The sequence below is a fragment of the Argiope bruennichi genome, chromosome 2, assembly GCF_947563725.1.
Source record: "Argiope bruennichi chromosome 2, qqArgBrue1.1, whole genome shotgun sequence".
Taxonomy (NCBI): domain Eukaryota; kingdom Metazoa; phylum Arthropoda; class Arachnida; order Araneae; family Araneidae; genus Argiope; species Argiope bruennichi.
In genome coordinates, this window is record NC_079152.1 from 19,627,185 (window position 1) to 19,645,890 (window position 18,706).

General features: G+C 33.3%; 1 protein-coding gene across 3 annotated transcripts in view; it reads left to right on the forward strand.

Moving 5' to 3' along the window:
- The window catches only part of LOC129959355 (fatty acyl-CoA reductase 1-like), a 52,212-nt gene that overhangs the window by 32,443 nt on the left and 1,063 nt on the right, over positions 1-18,706 (forward strand). For all 3 annotated transcript variants that reach the window (XM_056072183.1, XM_056072174.1, XM_056072179.1), the window contains exons 8-11: positions 1,654-1,698; positions 6,449-6,567; positions 11,377-11,619; positions 17,903-18,032. In XM_056072183.1, coding sequence (XP_055928158.1) covers positions 1,654-1,698; positions 6,449-6,567; positions 11,377-11,619; positions 17,903-18,032 — 537 coding nt within the window. The remainder of the gene's footprint in view (positions 1-1,653; positions 1,699-6,448; positions 6,568-11,376; positions 11,620-17,902; positions 18,033-18,706) is intronic.

Sequence of the window (18,706 nt, forward strand, 5' to 3'; positions counted from 1 at the left end):
CACACACACACACACACACACACACACACACACACACACACACACACACACACACACACACACACACACACACACATATATATATATATATATATATATGTGTGTGTGTGTGTGTGTGTGTGTGTGTAACCAAATTAGTAAAAATATTAAGTTAATATAAGCAAAAAGAATAAAAAAAAAGAAAAGAAAACGATGAATCACGCCTAAAGACTTTCTCAAGATCACCGTCAGGGAAGGATTCAAACAAGAGATTTTTTCTGTGAGGTGTCTGACTTTCGTCCAGAAATATTGACCCCTCGTGACTCAAAATATCCCTGAAATTTAAGCCTTAGAAATAAACTAGTTTCATAAATAAAACAATAAATTATAACTTTCAAATCCAAGCGAAATTACACTAACACAACACAAACTTCAAAAGATCATTCATAAACCAAAAATATCATTAAAGCAAAAAGGAAAGAACATAGCAGTAGCAGATAAAACTCCAGACTACTCTACAAAAAAGGCACCACGCCTAACTACATTGAAGCCTCCTGCGTCCATATCTGCGCCTGTAATATCCCTCCCCGTAAAGTGCTTCGCCAATCTAAGTAACAATTGGAGAGCCTCAGCGCCATCTATTGAGTTAGTTAACATGTATTAGAAAGCCTATTTTTAGTCCTGAAAAAAATTAGAATAAAGATAAACCCTCTTTTATCAAAACTTTTATTATCCAGGGGGACTTTGTCACACATGGAACACAGGGTAAAGAATAACTATTCCTGAACCAGGATTCGAACCCGGCACATCCAGATCTTATTAATCTTAAAAATAATCATATTATATTTAAAAGCATATGTTCCTACCGGTTACCTAAAAGATAATGTTATATTATAGGCAATGTGTATTCATATAACATATAAACATCGCTTGGCTATAACATATAATGTATAGTTATATCATGTACAGAAATGCTATGCATGCTAAAACATTGCAGATTAAAGATAATGTTATAACAAGGTTATAGCATATAATATATACTTATAGCATGTATAGCAATGATATGCATGCTATAAGATTTCACATAAAAGATGATGTTATAAAATGGTTTTAGCATATAATGTATAATTATAGCTATAACATATAATACATAATTATAGCTATAGCATATAATACATAATTACAGCATGCATAACATCGCTATAGTATGAGAAACTGTAGTCTATTTTATCAGAAATTTTCTTTATGAAAGCAGTCTGCTCATTTAGAGGCGACAGCGCGAATTTCTTTATTTTTTAGGTTTTATTTAGCTGGTATTATTAAGAGGAAAATTGTTTAATTTCATGAATTTCACAGAAGTAAAGACATTATATTAGTCAGAGGCCAGAATTTTGCTGTAACATTCTTTTTATTGAAAAAGTGAGCAATCAGAGACGAATTCTTCGTTCAGTTCCATATTTACAAGAAATCTTTCAAAAAGTGTGTCAGAATAATTCATTACTTTATGAAGAGATGACTTTAAAATAACAAATTTAATAGTTTTAAGAGAATTTCAAATTTCAATAAACTAAATCTTAGAAACTTATGACTGTTGGACAAAAAATATATTTGCAAAAATATTATTCAAATGTATTATGTAAAGACAATAAAATTTATTTTCATCTCTTTTCTCAGGGCTATGAAGAAGGAAATACTGGCTTAGAAAGACTTTGTATTGGAGTAAGATATATATTCACTCTTATGTCATTTTATGAAGCATTTAAATTCAGATTATAAACATATTTTTAATGTTCGTTTTTTTATCTGAAGAATGAAATTTTTTAATGGGTTTGGTAGTTGTATCTGTCAATAAGTTGCATTTTTAATTAATTTTACTGAATTAATTATACTTTTGATACTTCTTTTGATTAATACATATGTGGTGAATCGCATATAAGCCAGTAACAGCGGTTCTGCTCGAACAGCTGTTTTGGCAAAATCGGAATGTTATTGGACTGCTAACCCAAAGGTCCCAGGTTCTATCCTAACGCGTCTCATAACCTCTTCATTGGTGACCCGGACGTGATCAAGCTATTGATACCGCTAAATGGTGACCTCGGACGCTGAACCTTCATACAGCTGTTGTGGCGCCATCTACCCGCAACTAAAGTCGCCAGACTCATTTGGCGCAGCAAAGTCGTCAGACTCACGTGACGCAGCAACCCCAAAGTCGCCAGACACACTTGGCGCATTAACACCCACAAACGCTCGACATAACGCTTGGCGCGATTCAAAATAGGGTATCGGCCCATTAAGACAACAGCTACTAAATATATCACCACTGAATGCCATATCGTTCGTCTCCCCTTCGCCTCACTGGAGGGAGAGTACTGTGTTGAATCGCATATAAGCCAGTAACAGCACTTCTGCTCGAACAGCTGTTTTGTCAAAATCGGAATGTTACTGGACTGCTAACCCAAAGGTCCCAGGTTCTATTCTAACGCGTCTCATAACCTCTTCATTGGTGACCCGGACGTGATCAAGCTATTGATACCGCTAAATGGTGACCTCGGACGCTGAACCTTCATACAGCTGTTGTGGCGCCATCTACCCGCAACTAAAGTCGCCAGACTCATTTGGCGCAGCAAAGTCGTCAGACTCACGTGACGCAGCAACCCCAAAGTCGCCAGACACACTTGGCGCATTAACACCCACAAACGCTCGACATAACGCTTGGCGCGATTCAAAATAGGGTATCGGCCCATTAAGACAACAGCTACTAAATATATCACCACTGAATGCCATATCGTTCGTCTCCCCTTCGCCTCACTGGAGGGAGAGTACTGTGGTGAATCGCATATAAGCCAGTAACAGCGCTTCTGCTCGAACAGCTGTTTTGGCAAAATCGGAATGTTATTGGACTGCTAACCCAAAGGTCCCAGGTTCTATCCTAACGCGTCTCATAACCTCTTCATTGGTGACCCGGACGTGATCAAGCTATTGATACCGCTAAATGGTGACCTCGGACGCTGAACCTTCATACAGCTGTTGTGGCGCCATCTACCCGCAACTAAAGTCGCCAGACTCATTTGGCGCAGCAAAGTCGTCAGACTCACGTGACGCAGCAACCCCAAAGTCGCCAGACACACTTGGCGCATTAACACCCACAAACGCTCGACATAACGCTTGGCGCGATTCAAAATAGGGTATCGGCCCATTAAGACAACAGCTACTAAATATATCACCACTGAATGCCATATCGTTCGTCTCCCCTTCGCCTCACTGGAGGGAGAGTACTGTGGTGAATCGCATATAAGCCAGTAACAGCACTTCTGCTCGAACAGCTGTTTTGTCAAAATCGGAATGTTACTGGACTGCTAACCCAAAGGTCCCAGGTTCTATTCTAACGCGTCTCATAATCTCTTCACATATACTCTAAAAGTTCTCATTTTGCAACATTCTAAAACAAATCGAGTACAGAGAAACAAATGAATTTCACAATAGAATTTGCGGTCACAGACTCTCAGAAGACAGATGCATTGATAATGATCATTAAATTAGTTTGAAGAGCAGAATAAATCAAATAAAATATACAAAGCAATGAAACACAAATTTACAATAGAACAACAAAATAGCTGTATAAATTTCCATAGGCGAAGAGCGAATAGCTTCAGTTCATAATCCCTTAAAAAACTTAACTTTAAATACAGGGTGTTCAATAATTATTGTCGGGGTTTCCGTACCTCATAACTTTCGAATAAAAAATATTACGCAAAACCGATTACGTATTCGTAAATTACAACTCAAAGAATTTTACGTGGCAACAATGCGATCTTAGCACATTTGCAGTCTGGGTAATTATGACTTCATAAATAAAAATGGCGGCCGTGCAAGAAAAAGCAATGTTTATATTTTTGGTCTTTCGAAACTAAATCAGTTATAACTACTCAACGTCGCTTCAGGACCACGTACAAGAAAGATCCTCCTTCGGATAATTCTTTCAGACGCTGGTTAACACAATTTCAGGAAACTAGTAGCGTTCTACACCGAAAGGGAGCGGGAAGACCGAGCACTTCGCAGGAAAATGTTGATCGCATCCAAGAAACGTTTACTCGCAGTCCACGAAAATCAACGCGACAAGCATACGAGATCACCAGATATAACACTGCGGGACTTCTTTCTATGGGGGTTTGTCAAGAACATTGTGTACAAGACCCCTCTGCCCTCCCTTGATGAACTGAAGCGCAGAATTGTTACTGCGATCCAAAATGTTACCCCACAAATGCTGGAGAACACTTGGAAGGAAATCGAATTTCGTCTCGATGTGTTACGAGCCACGAAGGGAAGCCATGTGCAAATTCATTAATCTTTTTAATATTATTAATAAAGTTCTTTGAGTTGTAATTTACGAATACATAATCGCCTTCAGCTGAATGCCTACAAAGTGCAAATTGTGCAAGCTTTACACTTTAATATCATTAATAAAATTCTTTGAGTTGTAATTTACGAATACGTAATCGGTTTTTGCGAAATATTTTTTATTCGAAAGTTATGAGGTACGGAAACCCCGACAATAATTAATGAACACCCTGTATTCTAAAGGCATACTAATACTGCATCTCGCAAGCTATTGTAACCATCATCTTGCGCATAAATCCCAGATGAGCCACATGAAACCAAAGGTTTTTTGATCCTAACTGTGTAAAAACTTTTAGACGTTTTAACTTTTGTACATATTCTTTGTTATGACTGCGATTTCTACAAAATATTCAAATCATGTTTTGCCCCACAGGACGTAAAAGTTCTAGATCATTCTCGAAGACGTTGTTGTTGTTTCTTATGGTACTTGTCATAGACAAACCCGCAGAAAAAGTCAGAGATTTTAAGCAGAGAACTTTAGTGTCTCATGTTTCAGTAGCGCCATCTAGGAGCATGACTTAGCTACTCATGCGACATAACCCTTTTTTCACGGGACAGACTTCATTCATACATTTTTTTCATTCATTTATCCACAAATCGTAATTTAGACCTGAATCAGAGAATGATCACCTCTAAACCAGTACTCTAATTGCTATTGTCTCGACTTGGAGGACTGGGGGACCACGACAGATTTATACGGGCACCAGCCACCTTATACACGGACAGTCTTCTGCCGGCGGGATTCGTATTCAATACCCAACGGATGCGAGTCCAACTCCCTGCCCATCAGGCTATTCCATCTCGAAGACGTAAAGATGTCATACCAATAACAGAGGGAAATGCTTTATTTAACATTATCATTGATCTGACAATTTCACTACGCTTGCTAAATGTAATTATTTTCAGATTTCATTGATTCATAGCAAAGTTGTAGGTAATGATAGACCCTTTAAAAAAATTTCACATTGTTTCTTTCTTTCTTTCTTTCTTTTTTTTTTTTTGACATCCAATCAATGAAGAATCCAATATCTAAATGTTCTTTAAGTATATATTTATGCGCATTTAGGTATTTTAAATAAGTAACAAAATCTTAAATTCATGACAAGATAAACTAAATTTATTTAATTTGGTTTCCTAAATCTTTGCTATTCCGATAAGGATATACCTTAGGATGGCAAAATACCACATTCAACACTTGGACAAAAAATGTGCAACCTAACATGCGAAACAATTCATAATGGCAAATATTCCATTTTCAGTCTCTAAAGGGAATGATAATTAAAACTCTGAATGATTTACATTTTCGCACACTTATTTTAATTAGATGCAAGCATCTGTTTTCCAAATGTAAAACATAAAGTGTTGTGATTTATGGCACTTCACAAGCACCACTGACAGTTATCTATTAGCGATTTAAGTCAAGTAAGCGTCTCATGTTTTTTTCCAGTCGCGCCAACTAGGGCCAATAGTAAGACTTAGCTACTGACGCGTCACAACCCTTTTTACGGGGTGAACTTCATTCATGCATTTCATTCACTCATCCACAGATCGTAATTTAGACCTGAATCAGAGAACGGTTACCCCTGATCCAGTACCCCCAGTAGTATTACTCTAGACATGGAGGACTTTCAGACCACGTGCGCCAGCCACCACACACACGGAGAATGCGAGTCCAACGCCCCACCAACCAGGGTATCCCGGCCATATTCCTAAAATAAACCAGTTAAAGGAATTTTATCGAAGCAGTTTTATTCCAATGCGATTCTGCCTTTTTCCGTTTTTCTAGCATTTCCTCTAATAGCCCTTAAATTTTCGAGTCATCAATATAATAATTCGATCAATAATTAGATAGTATCGTCAATTATCTGTTCATAGAGAGGTTTTTTTTTCTTTTTTTTAAAACTCAACATGAATGAAATTATTACTTTTTAATAGAGATTATTTTATAATTTTTTTGTCATTTTTTAATTTTTCTGAATTAATGTATGATAGTTATAGTCTGCCTTTAAAACAATGTAAAGCGTTTTTTTATGCGAAACGTGATAAGTTTTTAATTAAATATCTTCTAAAGGTAGGAAAAGGATTCGTTAAAGTTGTCCATGCGGATCCGAACTGCAAACTAAATTTGGTACCAGTAGACATCGTTGGGAATACTCATATTCTAGCAGCATGCTGTGTAGGATTAAAAAGGTAATACACTAATTCTACTTCCGTTTACTCTACTTTTTATTAAAATTCATTTTACTTTTTAAATTCCACTAACACTATAGGGCCAGAAAAACTGATACAGCCGCTCTTATGCAAAAAATGGAGATATGCAATCAATCAGCGTAACGCGATTCGGCCGATAATAAATATATAAGACAACAGGTGCCTGAGGTGGCTATTATATCGGTTCTTGCTGTCACAATGGCAGGTTATCAAGATTTATGTGATTTTCAACAGGGTCTAATCGTCGCCGCATGAGAGATAGTGCACAGCATTTCCAAAGAATCGATGAAATTTGGATTTTCGCGCACGGCCACTTCAAGGACGTACCCCAAATATCATGTTTCCGCTTGAAGCTTCAAATCTCCGGCAGCGGTGACGCCGGGAAAAGATCCTGATAGAACGGGATCACCGACGGCTGAAAAGATTCGTTACACGAGATAGACGTTTAACACTTCCTAAAATTGCTGCGGATTTGGTCAACAAGTGTCAGTGTACGTATTGTGCAACGTACCCTAATTGAGATGGGATTTCGCAGCAGCAGACCAATTCGTGAAGCGTTGTTGATTCAGTGGCACAAAATTCTGAGCCTCGCCAGAGCTCGCCAACACCTTCATTGGACTTTTAATGACTGGGTCTGACGAGTCATGTTTCCAATTCTATCAGGTGGATGACCATATATGGATGCGGGGAACACTCCATGAATCCATTGATTCCTCATGCCTACAGGGAATTGTTCAAGCTGGTGGAGGCTGTATGATGGTAAGGGGGTCTGCAGTTGGTATGAAATGGGATGGTTGATACGTGTACACACGACCATGACAGGTCAGTGGTACGTTAATATCTTTTCTGGTCAACTGCATCGATTTATGTCCTATATGCATTCCGACGGACGTGAACAATTCCAATAAGATAATGCATCATCCCACCGGTGTCTACAGTAACTATCTAGTGGCTCGAGGATCACTTTTCTAAATTTCGTTCCCTCTCTTGGCCACCTAATTCCCCAGATATGAACAATTTCGAGCATAACTAGAATGCTTGGCAACTTGCTCTCATTAGGAGATCTGCACCACTTCGCACTCCCATGGCGTTCTGGATTGTCCTGCAGGAATCTTGGTGTGAACCATCTCTACAATATCTTCCAACTTAGTTGAATCCATACCACGCCGTGTTGAGGCACTTCTGCTTGCTCGTGTTGACGAACACGATATTAGATTGGTGTATTTTTCTGGCTCTTCAGTGTATTTGTTTCTAATTAACATTTTATGATGTCGTATGATGGTGCCATGGTGCGATGCCATCATAGTTATTTGGATATCGTAAATGAACATGCCATCTAACATCTTGCTTCACTACATCTAGTATAGAAAAACGTGTTAAGTATGAAGCAACGGCAACCATAAATTAATACTGCGAATACAACATGAGATTCCTCCTGCTATAAAATTTTATTAATATAAATACATCTCGATTGTGACTAAATTTTAGCTTATATTTTAATCCTGGTGGAAGTATGCATTATCAGACAACTTATGTATGAGCTATAATGTGGCATTAACATATACCTTACACAATATATTGACTTTATGTGAATACTAGTTAAATATTATTTATATAACCTTTCTGTTATTGTTTTAACCTTGTTTGTAAGATTGCTATCAATCGAATTTTGCTATCCTCATTTTATAATTTAGATATTTCATTATTTATTCATGCCTCAAATTTTTGAATATTTATATTGGATTATACAAATTTTCAAAATATGTAACAATTATCGCTTATTTAAAAAAAAATAATATTTTATTTAATTGTCACTGCGCAGAACATCATAAAAAACGAAACATTTAATTTTGTTACTCCTAAAAATATACTAACATTAGAAATGTAACAATATATAATATGATATACATTTGGGTATTTATTTTGGTTTTTCCGGAGATATGTCGATTGATAGTACAATTTATAGTAGGTGTGTTGTGATTTTCTAAGGAACTGCCTGGTTTTAAATACACTAATTTAATGTCCACAAACAAAGCTACACTACAAAATTTACAAACACTTATTACAACAGACACACATAGAAAATTAGGTTAAAGAACAGTATGGTGGAGGGATTCCATGGTTTCCAGCCGAAAGCATTCGGCTTTAGCGCAAGGGTTGCGCATAGGAAAAAAGTCGACCTCAGGATGCAGGTCTGCCGTTGAACTTCTTGTCTTCTGTAAAACGCCACAAGGGGGCGCTCTCTACTCAAATGGAAAAAGAGGTACTACAAATTTAAGAATCATTTTTTAGCTGCACCCCTGTGAAAAAAGATATTCACTAATTGTTGGAAACTATGACGTTGGATGGAAAACCTAAATAAAAACCTTTCCAACTTAAATTGAACAAATGATCAATAATTTTGTGTTCCCTAAAAATATAACAAAATAAAAAAAATGCTTATAAAAATTAATAGAAACCTATTTAAAGTCAATCGGCCAACAAAACTGAGAGAAAACCATACATTCAAATGTAATAAAAAAAATTTAAAATAAAAATTAAAAAGAGTAAGGCCAGAACATTTATAAAAACTTGATAATCCACTCACTTGGATTTTTGACAGTTTCTTTTATGTCGTATGAATGCGTGTTTAACAGTTATTTGAGAAAAAAATTGATTAATAGTAAAATAGCTCTAAAAATTCATGATTGTTTTTATTCATCTATATCTGATTATGGATTATATAGTATTAATATATCGACACAATTTACTAACATAATTTTTATAAATTGTAAGTCCTATTTTTACGAAAAACTATTTACCAAACAGAATTGTATAAATTAAATTGAAAATGCATATTTCAGGGATCAAGTGAAATATGGACTCAGATAGTCCCCATCTTAGAAATAATTACTACACGAACATTGCTTTCATAGATATTCCCTTCTTGCATTTTAAAGATGCTGGGATTGAAACTTCTACCGAACAGAAGGATTGAACTTCTACAGAATATATATTGTTAAGAAATTTCCAGGTTCGCTTGGATAGTGGGAGTTATATGGTGTGGAGAACGCTCAATCAGCAGGCGGTAGTAGAAAATAAAACAATGACGTTTATTTACACGAAGACACGCAGGACAGCACAAAGACGGCAACTATATACAGCACAACAGACGATTATCTTCAGCCGAGAGTGCAGCATACAACAAGTCTCTACTGCAGACAGTAGCGCACAGCTTAGTTCAGCACTAGTTTCACTCCGTCGCTGCTCCGCTTATCCCTGGAAGGCCAGTTCTTTATCGTCGATCCCGACTACTCTTCGACTCCACTGGTCCACGACTACTTCTCTGTCGCTTCCGACTACGACTCAATTCACCACGACTCCCCGGCAGCAGCAGCTCCTTTTATAGGTTTCAGGAGGCGGGGCTAGAAGTCTCTCAGCCAATCAGGGACGTTCGAGGCGTATCTCGGTTCCTAATGGACGGATCGGGAAAATTCTCGATGTTTCGGGTCTAATCTATTTTGGCGCCAAAGACGCCAAATTCGTCGCCATGTCTCCAAATGGTCTCCAAGTTTGTCGCCAAGCTCTGGCACCTCCTATGGAACCCACTATGCTGGGAAGCCGCATCACAGATTCGTAACAATATATATATATATATATATATATATATATATATATATATATATATATATATATATATATATATATACGGAACAGAACCTAATATATATATATCCGTAGAATATATATATATTAGGATCTCAGCTTGTGAGCCGTAGGGTTTCAGGTTCGAGACCCGATTCCACCGAAGAACCGTCGTGTAAGGGAGTCTGTTGCACGTTAAATCCGTCATGCCAAACGTCCTCCCGCTGGTGTGGTGTGGCGTGGAGAGGGGGGTGCCAGCTCAGGTGTCGTCCTCGTCGTCTGACCGTGGTTCAAAATTACTAGGTCCGACCTAAAATAGCCCTAGTGTTGCTTTACAACGGGACGTTAACTAAACTAAATTCAATTAAATTAATTTCCGACTTTACATCTTGATTTAATCAATATTTATTTAATTCTAAAATGTTCTCTTATTTCCTGATACAAATCTGCCTTTTGTATCTAATTAATGCAACCCGACCTCTGTGAAACTGCTTTAATAAACACTTTTATATGCTCCGAGTGAAGAGATAAAAATTTGTCAGCTATGCAAATTTTTTTAAAAGATACCTATAATTCCCTATCAGAATCTCATATTATAAAACCAACTGTTGTGCCGTGCTGTATATTGTCGTATCGCGTCGCTTTTTGCTTGTACATGAATTATGCCTCCCGTGATGGAATAACATTTTTAAATCTTCAAGGGTTTTCTCTCTCTTCGTTTCTCTCGTTTATATATATATATATATATATATATATATATATATATATAAGAGGGAGATGTATTATGGTATTATGTACAAGAAGCAATGATGAAACTGATGTCCATTTACATCGCGATACAAGTGCAGAAGAGACAGAAATTTCAGACAGAAAATTGTGATTTTTCTTTGACACGTGTCGATTTAGAAACATTTAGGTATCTTTAATGTTGAAGGGAGAACTAATCTAAATGTTATCTAAAATGTTGAAGGGAGAACTATTATACAGCGCGTTTATAATTAATTAAATATAAAGCGGGAATTGAATCAGGAAATAAGAGACCATCCTAGAATGAAGTGTTAATATGAGCAAAATTAAGATAAAAATTTGAAAATTAATTCAAATTTTGTTACTTGTCTTACGTTGTTCTCTTACAAGATGGTTATCATGCATTTTATCATTTAGATGCTCGACTCCATTGATAATTAACGTCACGGCTACTGACAACTTTCATATCAAGCTCTCGGAATACGTGGAGACTTTGGTTGAGGTGGCTCTAAAGAGACCTGTTCCACAATCATTTTCGAAACTGACCACTTGTATCCTTGAGCCGTCTAGATATATGTACAGTATGATTGCAATCTACCATCATTATATACCAGCAATTGTTTTGGATGGAATGCTAAAACTTTTCGGAGGTAAACCCAAGTAAGTTTTTCTTGAAAGAAAATATTATTTTAGTATTACATTCTTTCATTTTTCCGTTCTTACCCTAATAACGTACATATATTGTACAATATTGCATGACACTAAACAATATTTACAATATTTTATAAGATTCTTGAATATTAAAATAAATATAATATTGTATCGCATGCTAATGAATTATATTGTACAACAAGAAGCATTACCTCTGTAATAAAGGGTGTCTTAAAATTTACGCAATGTTTGAATTTGCCATCATTCGTTCAGTAGTGTTGGCATTCTTATTAAAAAATCATTTGACAGCTGATAGTATAGGGTTAGTAAAGATGGAACGTTACATAATAGAACAACATGTTTTCAATGTTGAACAATGTTTTAAAACTAATGAAAGACTGGAGATTACAGTTCAAAAATTTGAAAATCGGCCCCCTAGATCGCTGGATTTAACATTATTGGATTTCTTTTCATGGGGTTATTTGAAGTCAAAGATCTATGCAACAAGCCCACAAACAAGCGTTCTTTGAAGGAGGAAATTCAACGCTGCATCAATGAAATTCAGTTACATTTTTGCAAAATGAACGTGAACAAAAGAGTGCATATGTGCCAGCAAATCCGTGGGGCCATTTACCCTATGTATTATTCCATACATAGGCCTATCCTGTGTACTTTACGATTCAATAAAAATATAACACTTTAAAGAAAAAAAAACTGTATTAAATAAAAAAAGTTTTTTTTTATTTAATACAAATTTTATAAAAAATCGTTGTTGTAATGTGTAGCGCTCCCTTTTTACTAACCCTAAACTTTCAACCGTCAAATGAATTATTTTAAATTATTTTAGAGTTAATTGAATTGTTTTAGAGTTGCTAATATTTTACTACATGAAGGGTGGCAAATTCAAATCTTGCATTAATTTTGAAACACCCTCTAGCTGAAACATTCGAACAAATTTATAAAAATTTTAAAACAATTTAAATGAAAATGGACTCATTTCGTTCTAGAACATGCAAAATTTCCTGCGAAATTCCTGTACATGCGAAATTTTCTGTGCTACATTAATTCATTGTGCATTTGCTATTGCTATCTATATCTGTAAGATCACTTCCTTTACCAGAACTCTATTTATTCTTTGATTCATATTTTTTTTAATGTGATTCTATTTATTCCATTTTTTTCAATTCTTTATTTGTTCTGAAATTTTTTCTAAATTATTTTATATGATTTTCTTTTCTTATTAGAATTAGATCATTTATCAGAATTATTAAAAAAGATGTATTCTATATTATGTTATTTTTCTTTGAATTGATGATGGATATAATTAAAGTTATTTAATGAATTTAATTAATGAATCTTAATGACTGTACAAATACTTAGATGTATCTGTTATTTTATTCCCATGAATTTCGTTTTTCCTATGTCATTATTAATTCGTTGCTATTGTGACTGCTTTTCTGGTTATTAGACGAAACTAAAAAGGGCGCAAAATACTATAAGTTTCGCTAAAATCCAATACAGAATTTCATTTTTGCAAATTTTTCTCTTTTTTTCGTGTTTTGATAATTTATCATTTTGATGTATAATTTCAAATATCGCTGCATATTTTTGCTTTTGTATATTTAGAGATAGTATTAATCTCAAGGCTCTTGAGACATCTGAGATTCTAGAATTATTCTTACTTTGACAATATAAAATATAGAATTTATTAGAGAAATCGTAAAAGCATCGGTTTCTTTTCCCTGCAATATATATGTAATGATATTTTAATTCTAATTTCAATTTAATTAATTTTCAAAATTTTATCTTAATTTAGCCCATAATAACTACATTCCAAAATATTCTCTTATTTCGTGATCCAATTCCACTTTCGGTTTAATTAATCCCTTTGAAAAAATAATGCACCATCAGTACTACGTATCAAATGAAAGTGATACTTTAGTTGCCCTTGACAGAGATCGGCATATGTATTCCATTGGCCCGTGGCCAGAAATCCTATGTTATGTAAGACTAGTGATCATTTGTTTCGCGCTTCCTTCTTACTTCGGCTTTTGTGCCCCGCTGCGTCTGCTTGTAAATAAATTGCTTTCCCGAGATGGATATTAAAGAGAATTAAAAATACAACGTCTCATCTATGTCTTCAAACTTGCACTCTGCTTCAATCAAAATAATGTTACATATATATATATATTATTTATATATATATATATAACAAAAACTTCATAAAAAATAGGACCACTGACTTCGAACTGGAGCATTTTCAAAACCATACCTTTAACAATATTAATATCTACATTTTAGAAGACAATATTAACGAATTAAGCAAAAGATTAGATCTGGAAAGCATTTATATTTGCAACCTGAAAACTATTTCCTTATGGTCTCAATAGTAAATTAAATGGGGAAAGTTATGCAGATTTAAACAATAATTGCATTTATAACAAATTTAACATATTTAAAAATTTTCTAAATAAGGATAATTATTCTAAAAGATTTAAAAGAGGTAAAGGAAAAGGGGGCAATTTTCAAATTATATTTGAGGAATTTCAAAATTACTGCAATCTGGAACACAATAGTGAAAGCATTCACAAAATTAGGAAATACATGTTTGGTCTTAGAAATAATAAAATTAAATGGTTTTTAAATAATAAATTCGGGGAATTAGAGTTTAAAAATTCGTACACAAAATGTATTATTCTAGATCTTATTAAATGTAAGCTTAACATTGGAAAAAACGATTTACTTTTTAATAATAAAAATAATGTTTACAATTCTGTGTGATTAAATTCTTGGATATTTACTTCGAATATTTAAATTACCAAAAAATTATACATAATATTAATATATTTTTTCCTCTATCAGATAAAACAACTGTTTCAATAGCGTTTAGTTACACTTCAACTTTAAAGAAAAAAATTTGTAATTATAATTACTATAGCAAAAATTTAGATAAAATAAATAAAACAGATTGTTACTGTAACAAAGAAAACTATAAAGATTTTATAGATGTTGATAAAGGTCATATTATTACAGGTAATTTAAAAATTATTGAATCCAACTCTTTAAGAGATTTGATGGGGAGAGGAACAAAATTTAGATTAAGAGAAAAAATAAACCATAACAAAATTTTGATTTCTATTGGTAATGATTTGGATGTTTTTATTGCTAAATTATCTAGAAAATACCATTGGCCTGCGGAATGTTTCGGAGAATGAAAAGTGAGAATTTTAAAGGAAATTAAAATAAAAATGAATAATGATTTTGACAGATCTAAAGAACGTGGGATTTATTTTAGAAAAACATTGAAAAACGAAATAAAAAACTTAAAAGAAAAATTTGTTATTACAGTAATAGATAAATCAGCAAATAATTTCTGTTTAATTTGTAAATATTATTATAAAGAGATTTTAATTAATGAATATAACTCTAACGCAACTTAAAGAACACCGGGAAAAAGGAATTAGATAAAAGAATGCTAGCTTTCGCAAAAAAAAAAAAAAAAAAAAAAAAAAAAACTAAGACTTGCTCTTTTAATTATCCTTATTTATTCACAACAGTTAAATTTCATAAAAATCCATTACAATTCAGATTTGTGACCTGCAGCACTGGCAGTTATAATTACTATACGGGTAAACAATTCTTAAAATACTTAAAAATTGTCCTGGACAAAATAAAAGATGAAGACAACTTTATTATTTCTAGTAACAAAGAAGTACTGGATTTTCTTAAAGATAACAAACAACATTAATAAATACTTTTGATTTCGAAAATTTATACACTAATCTACTTCATGAAAAATTAATAAAGGTCTGCACTTTTATATATGATGAATATTTAAAGGAAAATATCATTAATAAAAATAACTGGCTTGAGTTATGTAATTTTAATATTACTGAAAATTACGTTTTTAATGGTATTAATTTTTATAAACAAGTTAAGGACATTCCAATGGGAACAGCTTTCTCAAGTGCTTTAGCTAATATTTTCCAACATTAATATGAGAAAAAAATAATTAAATATAATTTAATAAACGGGTGGTGATATATTGATGACCTACTTTTGATTAACTTCGACGATACTAATATTGTTACTAATTGCTATCCAAAAGATTTAATTCTAACAGAAACAAATAAAAATCAACTTGAGACTACCTTTCTGGATTTAAAAATCGAAATTGCTAATGATAAAACAATAGTTGGTATATACGATAAAAGGGATGAGTTCAACTTTAAAATAACAAAACTATGTAACTACCATTCCAATCTAAACTCTAAAATTTTCAAAAATCTTATTTACTCACAAGTTAACAGGATCAAAAGGGTTTGCAATAATAAAAATTCCTTTATTGAAGCATCAAACAACCTCATTAAAAATTTGATTAAAAATGAATTTCCTAGGAATTACTGTAATGTCAATTTTTTAATTAAACAAGGTATGGTTTGGGATTAATCCTTTGGTTTAAATAAAAATAGAACTTTCCTTTCATATTAGATCCCTCAATAGATGGCGCTGGGAGCCTACAATTTTTTACCTAAATTACCGTTAGCTTTGTGTTTTTAAAAAACTTTAATTACAATCGATAGCTTAAAATTTCCTTGACTGCTGATGGTATGTGCTTGTCTTTTCGTTTTTGCTTTTTAGTGTTATTTTATGGTATTTTTGTTTTTATTGTTATTGTATTTTTACTTAGTAGTGGTTCTTTTCTTCTAATTTGTTGTTTTGTATTTTCTTTTCTGTTAAAATGGTATATCTCTTGGGCCTAATTTCAGGGGATTTTCGGGTCACGAGGAATCATTATTAGACTTTTGTCTGCATTTCCTTCACAGAAAAAATCCCTTTCTTTTAATCCCTGCCTGAGGGTGACCCTTGAAAAAGTCTTCAGGCCGGATTCTTTTTTATATTTTTTTATTTGGTTTAATTTTATTTGATTTTTTTGATTATCCTATTAACCTGATTTGAATACTTTTGTATCAATTCATCTGTGTTTTAGAAGTAGTTGCAGTTGAGCTCTCTAAATACTATGAATTTTTTTCCTGTTCCTTTTTTTGGTTTCAGTTTGAATAGGAAATAATTTTTAGTTGCGATTTCGAAACGATTCGAATATATATATATATATGTGTGTGTGTGTGTGTGTGTGTGTGTGTGTGTGTGTGTGTGTGTGTGTGTGTGTGTGTGTGTGAGAGAGAGAGAGAGAGAGAGAGAGAGACATTATTTGTTGTGAAGCATAATGCAGTTTGAAGACAGTGAAGAAACTTTTTATCTTTTTAAATTCTTTTTAATCCATCGGGAAAGCATAATTATTTACAAGCAGAAGCGCGGAGAAGACGTCCACCACAGCGCAGTACAAAAGCTGAAGTGAGGAAGAAGGGCCGAAATAAATGATCCCTTGCCTTATATAACCTTAGATTTTGATAGGGAAAATATTTCTTCACAGTGCTAATATATTATTAAGAGTCTGATAGGGATTTCTGACACATATCAATCACATGTAAGGGAAACACAGGGATCTTTTAAGAAAGAATGTGCTTACTGGACATTTTTACCCCTTCACGCCGAGCGTGTGGAAGTATCGGCGTTTAGCTGATTAAGCAATTTTATGAAGCTTCTCTTGAATTAATTAAGTAGAGAAAGTGGAATTGGATCACGAAATAAGGGAATATTTTAGAATGAAGTTACTATGGGCTAAATTTAGATAAAATCTTGGAAATTAATTAAGTTGAAATTAAAGTATAAAATATCATTACACACATATATATATATATATATATATATATATATATATATAGCGCTATAAAAGCTACTTTAATGTTTAGCTTAGAAAATTTGATCAAAATTAACTTGTATATCAATTGAGTAGTCAGTATAAATTGTCATCCATCTCTATGAATTACTTTAATTGTTATTTATATTTACATGATTCATTTTACTTTACAATGTAACATTATAAATAGAAGTGACATGTAATTATGAAATAAAGAACTTTTAAGTTATTTAGTAACAAAATTTAAGATTTGTCTTATGTATAGCGAATCAATTTTCAAAAATAACATAATGTAATGATACATAATAAGATGATCTTAGAATATGGAAAGGAACTAATATGTCTATATTTGACATTTTTTTCATATATTGATTACTTAATGTCATAGTTACATAAAAATCATGCAATGCGAGTAATATTTTATTTACTGGTTTCATATTATAGAGTTTTGGTAAATTATTTTCCTTATATATAATCAATTAATTATTCAGTAAATTATTTTCTTTATTGATCATTGATATGTTTTTTTAGATTGTATTCCCTTTACCGTTTCTTTGATAACATTATGGCATCATATGATTTCTTCGTTTTTAATGATTTCGAGTTTGAAAGGAATAACCTGGAACGTCTTGACAAATTGATTCATCCTGAAGACAGAAAAGTGAGTGAATTAAACTCCTTTTAAGAATTTTTAGAACGATTATACATAGTATAAAATAGTTTGAAAGCGAAAAACTCTAGAAATACTTAACTGATATTGGAGATATTTATATTATTTTGTAGGGCAGTTATTGGAGAAAATGGCAGTACATTGAAGTCATATCAAAATAAAAAAAGGAGTTTTATAATTGCGATTTTAATTATTTTCCTTCTAGGATTTGAGCATGCGTAAAACAGCAGTATCTGTCGTTTGCATTTACCCGCACATGTGCGAAAACCTCAAACTGCGCATGCACAAATAGCAAGAGCTGTGGTATGCGTATGAGATAAATTTCTTTGTTTATGTCTGATTTTAAACAGTGATTCAAAATTTCTTATGCACCCCAAAAAGGAAATTCAACTTTGGCCGGAGCACATTAAATGCCAAAACGCATCGCTTATTAATGTATAATGTAGAGAAAAGCAATTTTTAGATAGATAATATCAGAGAAAGAATATCGGCACTTAGGGAAGCAGAGTTTTCTGTTCAGGGAAGTAACCGTCCTTCTTTAAATCGCACTGAAATTGAATGAAAGAGACAGAATTAATCTCATAAAAAGCGAAGTGATAGCCCAGAAAATATAGTTTACAAAGAAACATTACGAACCAAGCTGAATTTTATTTTCATATCAGATT